The following is a 13,291-nucleotide window of genomic DNA, read 5'->3' as shown; positions in this document are numbered from 1 at the left end:
AAAATAAATGGGAAAATCATATTTATTAATCCCTTCCAAGTGACATATGTCGCTCATTTGATGAGCACATCACACTACGTTCATCTAACACACGACAATAGGATTTAACACCAACACTACGGTCTTGAAAGTCTTTACATTGTCATTTTCCAGCAGGAATTTTCTTCTCCTGCTTGAAGGGAGCTTCTTGCTTTGTAAAGATGTCAGCTGACGCATCCCTTTTTATTAGCTTCATCTTCCTCTTAGAAATCCAGAGGAGTGAATTCAAGTTTCTGCCCCCACGCTCATCTTCCTACAAACACTATTTCTGTTTAAACCATGCACTAATCCAAGATCTCAGGTACACATTCACAAATTAATTTTCCACTGTCCCTCGATGTATTTTCCTCTTTACCGTGCAGCAAGTACACTTATATAGGCTCTGCATATTTCTGTTTGGCAACACACAAAACTGAACACACACCACCACCAAATTTCAAGGACAAAGCTTCTATGAAGAAGCCACATTTGTGTGAACAGACAGCTTTTGTCATACTCCCAGTTTTGGTAGCTTGAGGATTCTTTCTTCCTTTAATGAAATGTTCTTAGATGACCTCACCTGAATTTTGTTATTACCAAAATTACTGCTTTATCTACTGTAGCAAGATAAATTCATCTAACTGGCCTTGGTGAGAGTGAACATCACGCCAGTCTAAGAGAGGGGAATATAAGAGATGACTGAAGCAGGGGAGGACTGTCCTGTGTCCTCAAACTCAGATCTGGCATTTAGCCGTTTCTTCATTACCTATTACCCCACAAATACCTTCCTTCCCTAGGCCCAAGCGCATTTGCAGATGGCTTCTAAAAATTCCTCCAAGGGCAACTTCAGATCACAGGCACGTGGGGAGTTGTTTGTTTATTCCTACAGTGGCAAAAGCCACCTTTTTTAAGGGTACTAGAAACCTAGATACTCAAAGGCACCAAAACCTCTTCAAATCCTGTTGTGACTTTACCCGCAAGTTTGCAAGCTTACTGGATCAGACCAACTACTTCCGAGGACACTGGCGGCACTTTCTCCTTACAACTGATAATGTCTTATTATAACGTGGGATGGCATGGGATAATGAAAAAAAGACAACATGCAGGAAGAAAAACAAGGAGAGGGTCTTCTTACAGCTGCGCAATATCCTAATCTTATGCCATCCCTCTGCGCACACTCCCAACGTGATTAGAGAAACCTTCTCCATGGAACGATGCAGGGGAAAATGTATCCCTCGTGCTCACATACCTCTCAAAATTATTTTATTTAGCTAACTTGAGCAGCGTCCATTTTACCCTTTTTCTAGAGCTTCCCCAAATTATATTTGCCTTCCTTTTCACTGCTGTCCTTTAGTTATTACTACAGTATTATTAATCACTCCAAGCAGTGCAGAAGATGTTATTACAGCAACAGGCTGTATCACTGAGCTCATACCATTAGCCGTGACAAGAAGAGCCTTATCAGGTTTTGAAATCTCACGAACAAGCACAGCAAAGTCTGCATTAACACCCATGAAAGCAGCATTCCATGTATGATGGTAGCTGGTTAAAGATTTCCTTCCTTTTATCTGAACTGCAAGTCTCATGTGGACTCTGGGAATCTCTGGGTGAAGTGGCTAGCTCTCTAATCTGAGGTTAAACCCCCGCCCCGCCACACGCATACCTGCCATTTCAGCTTTGAAGAACTGAATGAGCGACTGGGTGAAAGAAAGAATCCATTTATCCATGATGTTATTGCTCTCCTTAACTGTGTTCTCATTGTAGAGGAATTCTCTTCCCTCATCCTACCGTTAACATAAAAAACACAAAACACATTTTCAAGTCATAAGGGGTATACATTCAAACCTCTGTATCGAACCACCTGTCAGCCACCAATAATGCGCCACCGTCACTGGGTTATGCTGGTTTCCTAAGAAAGAACATTAAATTCCAGACACATGTAAGAGGAGTAGCTGAGGAAAACCTGGCTCCCACTGCTGCTATCTCACCACATCACACCTTCAGCTACAAAGGAGGCCAGCTCTTCACCCAGGCAAAAGGCAGCACTGCACGCGATGGCACGCAGCCGCTCTGCCCTGCTGCAGCGTACGCCAGAACTTCCAGACACAGGGGAGGACTCTGGAATTTGCATAACTTTCATCTATGATGATGAACTCGATTTGGGGTAAGGGCAAATAAACAATGTAATTGCTTTTTAAGAGCATGTGACAATTTCAACAGATTGGAACAGAGAAGAACATGATAACCTGGGGAAAAAAAAAAAAAAAAAAAAAAAAAAGAGGTGGACACCCTTGTTGGTGCCTACAGTCCGACTCTTTTCCATGTGAGCATTTTTAGGACTGACAGAAAACAGGGGCTTGGTTTTGGTTGGTTGGGGTTTTTTCCCAGATTTACAAACTATATTTAACATCTGGTTTTAAGTCTTTGGACCTTCCGTTCCCTTGGGATCTAGATGAAAAAAAATCTGTTTGCGTTATTCAACCCAGAAATTATGCATCCACTTACACAGTACAAAAGGAGAAGATTTTCAGGCAAGAAATGCATCTGCTCATGCAGAAGTGCAGCAATCCCAGTGTGAGGTCAGCAATCATTTAACCAACTACAGTTACTGTGGTAATTACAGTAAGCATAAAATTGTTAAGACTGCATCCAGGACACTGGGACTGTAGTTCCTCTCTTGCAGGAGGCAGAATACAATCAAGTTGTTTAAACCTGCGCATGAAATCTAATTTAAGCACCATCTCCTCTAACAGCACATTCTTTTGCCTAATATGATGCATAGGAAAGGTTTCACTATCTCTATGAAGAAAAATTACATCTGCTGAATTACTAAAACTATCTGCTTAAGCACTGGGATTTTCCACTGGGATCTTCCATCTCCAGTTTGGCTGACCTTGCAAGATCTAATGGGATTACAGCAAAAAGCTGCAAAGCACACTTTAGATAATTCAAAGGTCAAACAGGAAAAACAAGTATATTTTTGGGGCAATGCGTTAAAGTCTGTCTGATGAATGCTGTCTAGGGATCCTAAGAAAGTATCTGCTAAATATTAGGATCTAGGAAGTTACTAGACTTTCTTCCCAAAAGGGGTTGTTGTAAAAACATAAGCCCATTTAAGTCAGCTATTTACTGCATTATTTACTGAAGTCAGCTTCCTTTATTGCTTCAAATGACAGCTCTTCACTGCGATTTAAGCTGCTACTGTAGTTTCATGTGTAGTACAAGGTTTGACCTTTTTTTGCTTAGTTCCCACTCTCCCATAAAACTTTGCACTAACAAGTGGCAAACTTCTAGCATTAATCTCAGCTGAAAGATTAAAACTGGTTTCAACAGAAACTATATAATATACACATAAAATCTTTAATTTAAATAAAAAAATTACCATAAGAAATTTTAATCTTGCTTTTATTCTGGAAGTGTAGAAACTCATGTCACTCACGCAGCATTTTTTAGCAGGCTTCAAATGTAATCTACAAGTCTAAAGCATTATTGCTTTCATGATGATTTACCTTTCCATTCCTTTTTTTTAAAAAAAAAATTGTATTTAAATTTAACTTTTTAAAAAAATGAACTGTCATGTTACAGAAGGCAATCTTCATGCTGTGGCTAATGTATTCAGTATTGAGTATTCCCAAGTTAAACACTTCTATGCAGGTTCATAATTAAAGTTTCAGTAAATGAGTTAGCTCAAGAAATTGTCACAGCAGCTGCTACTGAAAATAACTGTCTTTTCTTTACTTATTTGCAGTTCTATTTGTGCTAAATCTGCATGCTATTAAGCAAAGTTCTTGCTGCAGAGAAACTTGCAGTCCAGATGCTATTCTCTGACAGCATCCTTCCTGTGATGTAGCCATGCCTGGCTACATGACACGAGGTAACAGCAACAACCCAAAAAAACAAAAAAACAAATAGCAGCACTCAAAGCAGTATGAGTGACACCTACTGCCTCCAAGCTACTACACAAACACTGATAAGGCAATTACTAGGAAACCACCTAGGCTTAGTACAGCCACTTCAAAAGGATTCCCTCAAGCACGTGTGGTATGTGGCTTATAACTGGTGTTCCCAGCAAGGTGACTAGCAGCAGAGAATTTCTTAGCATTTATTAACCCCACAAATTAAGTCCCTATCTTGTTCTCTAATTTCAAGAGTATGAATGTAATAGCATCACATTTATCTGAAATAAAAGGGAATCAAGAGCACCCTAATCCAAGAAATGATAGCTGTTATGACTCGACAATCCTCCACCTTCCACTCCTCCTGTCTATATAAGCTTGGTCAAGAAGAAAAAGATGCAGGGCGATTATAGCTTTGTAAAACGGGGTACTAACAGCAAACAACACTGAAATGAACAGCGAGTATACACAACCTGATCTAACTCTGAAGTCAGCCCTGCTTTGAGCAAGGAGGTAAAGATGAGATGACCTCCAGAGTCACAGTCTAAGTTTCTCTGCGATGCTAATTCACTCCACCAGTGGAAAAAGCACAAAGCCCCTTGCATTTTGCTCTTCCACGCTCGAGAGATCTGTACCTTATGTTGCAGGATCTGAATGTTCTGAACAAGAAAGCGATATGCATTGTACCAGGGCAGGAAGACATCCTTCAGTATATCCCTTACTCCTTCCTCCTTAAATCTCAGATTTTCTGCTCGTACCACAGGGGAATTGATCAGGTATAACCTGCAAAATAAGAACACCATAGTTCAAAGCTTAAAACTACATATGCTGGTAGAAACGCACTTAAACGTACAGTAAACCCTAGAGAGCTGCACAGCAGGAGAAAGATAGCCAAGGGAGCAGTTGCACACCAATGACGAAGGAAGACAGTATTGTAAGCACATAACATGTTGAACATACAACAATTTACTTCCTAGTGCTACAGGATTATTTTTAGGATACTGCACAAGGAATTTGAATAGAAATTTTCTTTTTTACTCTAGAAATTAACTGAAGTGATAGCACATGCTGAGATGCTATTGCAGTATAAAACAAGCAGCGGAGGCATGGAATTGGTGCTCATCTTTAGAATGGCACCTATTGTTTCGGCAATATTTTTAATTTCTTGACAATGACACAGTACTCTTCTACTCAGTCTAGTTAACTTCCTCAATTATAAAAAGCTTTGGGCCCATTACAAACACAGGACTAAGGAGCAAGGCAAAATAGGCAAACCAAAGTAAAACAGCAGAAATTAACATTTTCAAGAAAAACACCCCCAGAAGAGGACAAAGGCTATACCTCCCACCAACACAAATGTGCCTTGGCTCCAGAAACAGCTCTGAAGGCGTGAAGCTGAGGGTTCAGGTGATGCAGACTCCTCTGTCAGAAGCAGCCCCTCACAGAACCGTGCCCACCTCAGCCAAGGGGGTTCACCTACACAGAGACTCCACCCCGCCTGGGGACATCGTCCTCAGGTCACTCTCTCTCAAGCTAACTGTTCCTCATTTCAGAGAGACACAGACGTGTCCCCCAGCTTCCTTGCCAGCTGGGAGTTTGCAAAAAAGTCATCTTTATACTTTATCCCATCTTCTTCCCTAAACAAATATTCTGTGCATGGAGACAAACTGGTATCTATGAAGTTAACGCAAAAAGAAACCAGGTCTTTTGCGGATATAAAAAAAATAATACAAACTTGATTTAGATACACCTCTTACTTTTCCAAATATGAAAACCAATCTAAGTATTTTTTTTTTAAAATATTGCGGCATTTCTCAATAGAAATTTATTAACTTATTTTCTCACATTTTATCGACTTCTTAAATTGTGATTCTAAACTAAGATATCATTACAGGCACTTCCTTTAGGAGGCTTTAAAATCTTAATGGGGTTTGACACAGCACATTGAAGAATACCAGATCCTAAATTCTTCAGGAGAAGGTTTCTTACATAAAAATGAATACACAAAAAAATAGATCTGCCAAAGTAAATGGACAATAACGCAACAGAGAAATGGGTATTTTCAGTACTGTATTGAAAAAAAGTTAAACCTATCTGAATTTAAATTAAAATTCACAGAAGTACAGAACAATTAAGCGTTAATACTGAACTACTAAGTCCTTACATGAAACCAAAATTTCTAAGTATGTATTTAAACCAAAACTCCCATTATGATTACTTATGTGCTTATTACTCATTATTTATTTCAGAAGTCAAACAAAACTTTGCTCTGAATACGAGAGCTGGTCTGGCCCCAGGGGACACCAGCTACTCCAGGCCTTTTACCAGTTTGGGACTCACCTGGAACAACGACTACTTCCAAGTGCCCCCAGTTCTCCTCCTGAGGGGGCAGCAAGGCAACCAGGGCTGTGAGGGAAGGACCCGCTACACTGCCCCGCAGCACACACCTCGGCAGCACCTGCTTCCAAAACTGCCAGAGAACTTCCTAAAATAGTTCTTAGCATGAGAAATTATAGAAAAAAGTAACTCTCCAAGGCTACAGTTTTGTTTTGGGTTTGTTGTTGTTGGGTGGGTTTTTTTGTTGAGTTTTGGAGGTTTTTTAACATAGCAGCCCTGCACTGCCTTACAATATGTAAATATTAAAAAAACCAGTAGTTTCCTGAATTATTCCAATGCAAAGAAACTTACATCTGTTATATGGAAAGAGAAATAAGACACCCAATGAAGCAAGAGTTCTGTCAATTTTGTTACACCTAGTGATATTAGCCACTGGGAAGAAAATAAAACTGTCCTCAAATCAAGCCAGTATTATCAAGTTTTCTAACAACGTAGGAGAAACAATGAAGTAACCTTCCTTTCATGTCTCTAAAACAGTAGTCTGTGGCACTGTTATTTCTTCTTCATTTTAAGAACAGATTGAGAGGAGAATGTAACATCCACTTCTAACAGCAACACTTACCTCAGGATATATGAGAGCAAGAGGGCTTGCAAATACTATTTAACTGTTTTTGACCATTCTTACAGATTTCACACAGGATTCAAATTTCATGAAGTTTGAAGCTGGGTTGTTGAATTTATTGTGCTGTTAAAACTTCTGTTTGCCCTTTCCATTCAACTCCATGTTCATTTAAACAACTTCTATCTGTATTTTCTGCTGATCTATTTATCAAGCTACTGCTGAGAATACTTCAAAGCTGTAGTTAAAAAATATATATATACATATGTGTACTGCAAAAGCTAAAGTAACTCTGCAGGGAAGCAGTGCCAAGGAAAAAAAACTCAGTTGTAGCTTTTTCTATAAACAGAACACATCAAGCGCTTCAGTGAATAAGCAGAGACAAGTGAATCACAGAGCTCCTTCCATAAATGAGCCTAGTCTGCAATGCTGTTTACTCTCTGTGTGGGTGTATGTATAAATAAATGTGACATTAAAGAATGAGTACACAGGCAGAAAAATGAATTAGTGTTTTAGATATCAAAAAAACATGAATAATGGAAGTGTAACTTCTGGTGTTTGATATTTTTTGGTTTGTTTTATAAAAAAAGGCAGATCTTTTCCAGCATAACCATTACCTGCAATTTAGAAATTTCTAATAAGAGTAACTCCAACCCTCTTCACTCACATCGTTCCAGCTACCAATTCACTGATACTCTGCTAATACACGTTGACCACTTGCAAAGAACAATCTTGATCAAATTTAAGAAATCCACCCAACTCTCCACTGTAAACATATATAAGATAATTTACTAGGTCTTTTAAATGCTAAAGCTTGAAATAAAAAGAAGCTTCACATTTGTTTGTTTTTTTAAACTATCTAGAACAAGCAACAATCACATTTCTCAAACAAAAAAACATGGTACATCAAACTTTCATTCAGCCCAACCATTACCATGTATAGTTTTAACATACAATTCAATGTGTAAGATGTAAGTTTTCTTATATATACCAAGAACTACAGGGCTCTTGAGAAACCTGTAAGTAGTATACTCCCGAAGTTATTAAAACGTCTTTATTGTACCTTTACCTCAAGGTAACACTTCATGCATGCTGTTAGCACGTCTAGCCAAAGTACCAGGTGACTGCATAATTACATTTATACATTAGTATGATTTTAATGAAACACTTGAACTGCATTTAATCTGTTTGACCAGAACAATTTATATATACACATTAGGCTGCTCCACTTCTGCTCTTCTGGTTTCACTGCTATCAGGTACATATTATATACTTATATCAACAAAAATGAAATGCTTTCTCTTTAGAAAATGTACAGTACGAGCAGCAAACATACATTTCTGTGCATTACACATTAATCCTTCCCTAAAATAACGATTTAACAGTAAATCAACAGCGCTGTTCTCAAAGATTTTATTCAAATTTTCGCTGGCTCAACTCAGATGATTAGCTGCCCCAGCAGCCAGCGATGGCTCCAGGGGAAGCATTCTGTACAAATGGGCCACGCGTTTCTGACCAGAGGCCTCCCTCCCATCAGCACGTTAGCTTTGGTCGTTACCAGCCTTAAGGGAGATAGGACAAAGGGTATAGAAAGTCCAGACACTGCAACTATTGCCAGTTCTTTTGAGTCATCCATTCTTTCAATTATTTGGCTGCCATAGTGCTCCAGAAGTTTCTAAAATTATCTTTCTTCCTACTGCTAATTGTCAAAAACCCCTAAGAAGGCCTCCTGGTAAGTGTCTCCTATGAACAGAAAGCTAACATATCAGATTGCGCATTAATTAAACAAATCCTACCTTAGTGCATCAGCTCCATAACTATTTACAATACTCATTGGATCAGGATAGTTCTTCTTCCTCTTGCTCATTTTTTGGCCATCACTAGAAAATAACAGAAAGCAGGCAGAAATTTCCAGAATTCTTGTAATACACTGATAAAGAAAAAAGGCCCCTCAAATCCAGCTTAATTTTTTTGTCCTATTATCTTCTTGGTAGCATAGGCATAATTATATATTAGCACATAATTTCAGTATGACTGTTGAACCCACAAGAGCAACTGGGAAAAGCCCAAAACCCAAAACCCCAACGCAAGAGACTCCCATTTTATGAAACAAGGCAGGAAATCTGTCCTTCCCTACCAAAGCTGAGGGAAGACACACTTGTTTCGCATCAGTCCCTCCAGCCCACTGAAAAAGCTTTATTTGAAAACAAAGGGAAACATATAATTAACTTAATTAAAATTACATCTGAAACTAGATTTATAATCTCCTTTACTCTCTATAACAGGTATAATTTAATTCCTATTCTGTCTTGTTACTCATTTGCTCTCTCTCTAGGAAGAGCTAATCCAGCTGGAAAAAACCTAGTGCAACTGCTAGCTGGGATGTGTAAACCTCACACTCTCAGGTGCCTCTTACCTCCTGCAACACCAATATCCCCCTTGCAAGTCTTAACAGCTCCAAAGTCCATTTCAGATTTAATTTACAACTCGCAGGGGCTTATCCAAAATGCTCTTTGACTAAAAATCTGTTCTGGAAAGAACTGACTGATATACGAACCTGGCAAGAACAAGGCCATTCACAATGACATTCTTGAAAGGAGGCCTTCCAAAGAGAGCAGTGGACAGCACCAACAGAGTGTAGAACCTGAAACAACAGACAACATAAGCATGACACTGCGGATACGCCAAGCTAAAGTCTGCATGCCTTTCATTGCAAAAGAAGTTCCATTCTGTTGTTTTACTGTAGCATATGTATGTGGAACATTCACGTGGCAGACTCAGAGAAGAGCTCCTTGTAAGTAGACCTTTTTATTCTTTGTAGCATATTGTGCTGTTTGCTCAGCTGTGACCTGCTAGTCTAAGAAGGCTGAAAAACTGTAATAGTAAGCATTAGGAAGCACATGAAGAAGAAAATTGTAGCAGTTTACCCTTTAATACAAAACAGATAATTCTGTCCCTGAACAAGCTCCCTGTAAATCTCTGAACAGAGAATCAGTCAGCAACAAACACAGCAAACAGGATGGGGAGGGGGGGAAGAGTGAATGTGTGTGTTCTTCGGCCTAGCAGACAACACAGCCGCTACTGCTGGGAGCGTGTAGGAAAAGTGAGCAGAGCTTCCTACCCATCAAACCAACTTTGCTGGTTACATTAGCTGTCACTAGAAAATACAAGAATGTCGGTGTTCTCCACAACCAAGGGTAGTAGGGGGTCCCCCGTCTCCCCCCACCGTTTTATGTGTTTACAATAACTCTATAAACTGTCTAGGACACTTAAAACATCAGTGCTGGAGCAAGTACAGGCACCTATTGTTCAATATATTGCTACGTGATTGTATCTGAGAAATTAAGGGGAGGTGCGAGATGGTGTAATAATAATTTCAAACTCAGGAGTCGGAACCTTCACCAAAGGAGGTATCAATGAGCTTCTGTAACTGCACTGCTGGCAGCTACTTTTAAGAAAATAACTGGGGGGCGGGCCACAGCCTTCCTGGTTAAAAATGAGTATCACACCAATGATTGCCTAGCAACCTTAGAACAGCAGATGATTATAAAAAAGCTAATTGATTTGGAATAAGGCACAGGAGGTTATGCCTAGAACTATGCATTTGCATGAAGATTTAGTCAAGAAACACTTTTAGCAGGGAAAAATAAGTCCATCTATATATTCCAAAGTAGTTTTTATCAAAAAGCTGTCCATAATTGCAAAAGCATTATTCTGACAGTTGAGGGTCCAGGGCTCTGTGAAGGTTGCTGTGTGCATTACAGCATTTATTAAGTGGTATACATCACAACCCTGATGCTTATCTCTCAGGCTTTTAACTCTCAAAATCACCTTAATTTACACTGCAGGATACTACTCTATTAAATTGCATTGTAATTTCATGACTTTGCACTGCCACTCCTCCACCTGCACACACACCCATACACTAAAAATCCCCACCTTAATTCTCAACAAAGAAAACCCCTAAACACAAACATCTGAGCATTTACTCAGATGATCAGCACCTCAAGCCCACAAGACTGCCAGTTCATTACAAACATGTCAGTACTTCAGTATTTAGTATGAAGGTGCCTCATTGATAAATCCCCATCACTTCCTGCACACTGGTTGCAAATTCTCATATTAGAGCAGGTGAATTTGCAGTTAAAAAGAACAAAAAGCGGAAGCAACTAAGATGACATTTCAATACTGTTTGTCTTTGTCTGTCTGTACAGTTTTCCTATGGGACCTGAAAAAAATACATCCAAGAACTTTTCACAAATTTTATGTTGTGTTGCCAAACCCAACCAGCCTCAGCAATGAGGTGCTTTAGTTGGTGACTGTTATAAGACTGCAGATCTGCCTGCTTCTAGTTTTGTCCTTGCAGATATATAGCTGCCAGCCAAAAAAATAGTAAAACACACCATTAACAGCACAGAGACAGAAATCCACTTCTTTGCTCTTCTCCCCTCCTCTTCCACTCCCCCCAATGCAAGAAAGCATTCCCTGTTTTCTGCTTTCTTCAACAGTTGTGACTAAATTCATAATCCTGTGGTTCATGCCAAAAACCTTCAACTATGAACTCCCTGTAGGCCACCACATCCTGATCACGACTAGGAATCTTGTTGCATCTCTCTACAGACAGAGACAGAGCCTTTCCTACCAATCTGTCCAGACTGAGTGTCTTACAACCCAACTACTCTAAGGCTTTTTTCCCTCTGGCCTTAACAAATATAATTCAGCTCACTCCCATATCCATACAGAAATTTTAAGATGATCACTCTCCTAGCTCATCACCTTGGTCACAATTTTCCCCTTGTCTCCCTCGACTTTCTCCTCTTCTCTGTTCAAACAGAAGCCACCAGGCCTCCACCTCCCGAGCATTCTACCACCTACCACTCCACACTTCACATCAGCTGCAGTCTCTGACCTGACAAAAAAAGACATTTTCATTTGGAATCTTAACACTTTATAAAGAACACTTGAAAAAAAATAATAAAAAATTCTAGTACTATGCTCTTAACACTCCAGAACTTGCCACCTGGCTGTTCACTTAGGCCTGTGATATAGCACTGTCATACTAGCAGAGAGATACATGTGTATTCTCTTCAAAATATCCTCATTTTTTCCAAAGACTTAGGAAAAGGTAACTAAAAGCCTAACAGTTTTAGAATGAGAACCCTTCTAAAGAACCACCTGAGACAGCTTTACCTTTTAGCAAGAAAACCCCACCATCTCACATCTTAATTCCTTCTTTCTTTCACCAAGCAAAAGTGCTCATTGGGAAATCACAGAACGCTAGCTGCTACCAACGCACCAGCTCATGAACAGGCACGAGCACTGGGGGAAAGGTATAAGCATAGACCCACAGAGTCATTTAGGCTGGAAAAAATCTTTAAGATTGAGCCCAACCATAAACCTAACACCACCAAGTCCACCACTAAATCATGTCCCTAAGCACCATGTGTGTATGTCCTTTAAACACCTCCAGGGATGGCAATTCAACCTCTTCCCTGGGCAGCCTGCTCCCCGTGCCTGACTGAGGCAAGCGTTTTGATATTCCACCCACAAACAGATGAGACAGATTTGGGTACCGTGAAGGCTTACATTAGCTCTTATGCTGATGTTAAAAACAAAAAGCAATCTGCTGCAGAGTGCGGTATGAAAGTCTCCATTTGCACATCGCCTACAGCACGCAACACAAGCGTGTGGGCTCCAAACGAAGTACAGCGGGCGTGTGTCTACAACCACAGCCACCATCAGCATCAGCTTGGACTTCTGCTGTTATTTTTCCAGGGCCAATCTTCTAAATTGTTTCATTAATTCAACTGTTCAGCTTACTAAGGAAAAAAGGCCAACTTGTGTAAAAATTACAAATGCATTCTTTAATGGCATTAGAGAGCTTCACTGGATGCATATGAGATCAGACTTATCATCTGTCATGTCTCCCACACATGCTTCAAAGGAGAGCAGCACTAAAAGAAAAACTGCAGTAAGGATATGACACACACTAATCCACTGTGACATCCCAATCTCAAATAGCTAAACCCTGAAACCTAAAATTGATCACTCCTCCTATATTTTTACTGGAATTGTAACCACCAGGAATAAATTTTTGTATCCACATAAAAACCTCAAGCCATTTTTAATTCTGTCGAACTTTTACAATTCAATAGCTCCCCTGCACAGTGTAAGAATGATTACATGTTGTCAAAATTTTTTGTTTGCATTTTTTGGCACCTAAATTACAACAAATGCCCTTTTATCTTTTTAAGGTGTAACAGGGAGAAAATTAGTTTCTGACCATGCCTTTTGCATACATTTTATATTTCTTTATCATGTTCTTTTATTTATCGATTTTCTAAAAACAAACAGATCACCAAGAAAATCTGCACAATTTTTTTTCAGATAGAAAGAAAGAATAAGAAAGAGAGAAAGCCAA

The 13,291-nt window shown here is 39.5% G+C and overlaps 1 protein-coding gene across 1 annotated transcript in view; it reads right to left on the bottom strand.

Annotated features, from left to right (window-relative positions):
* The window catches only part of IARS1 (isoleucyl-tRNA synthetase 1), a 108,151-nt gene that overhangs the window by 36,267 nt on the left and 58,593 nt on the right, over window positions 1-13,291 (bottom strand). The window contains exons 16-19 of the mRNA XM_080385403.1: window positions 9,428-9,514; window positions 8,667-8,750; window positions 4,550-4,697; window positions 1,682-1,802 (exon numbers count right to left, since the gene is read on the bottom strand). Of these exons, the coding sequence (XP_080241529.1) occupies window positions 1,682-1,802; window positions 4,550-4,697; window positions 8,667-8,750; window positions 9,428-9,514 (440 nt within the window). The remainder of the gene's footprint in view (window positions 1-1,681; window positions 1,803-4,549; window positions 4,698-8,666; window positions 8,751-9,427; window positions 9,515-13,291) is intronic.

The sequence above is a fragment of the Falco punctatus genome (genome assembly GCF_963210335.1).
Source record: "Falco punctatus genome assembly, chromosome: 4".
Taxonomy (NCBI): Eukaryota; Metazoa; Chordata; class Aves; order Falconiformes; family Falconidae; genus Falco; species Falco punctatus.
This window is presented reverse-complemented; position numbering and strand designations above follow the sequence as displayed.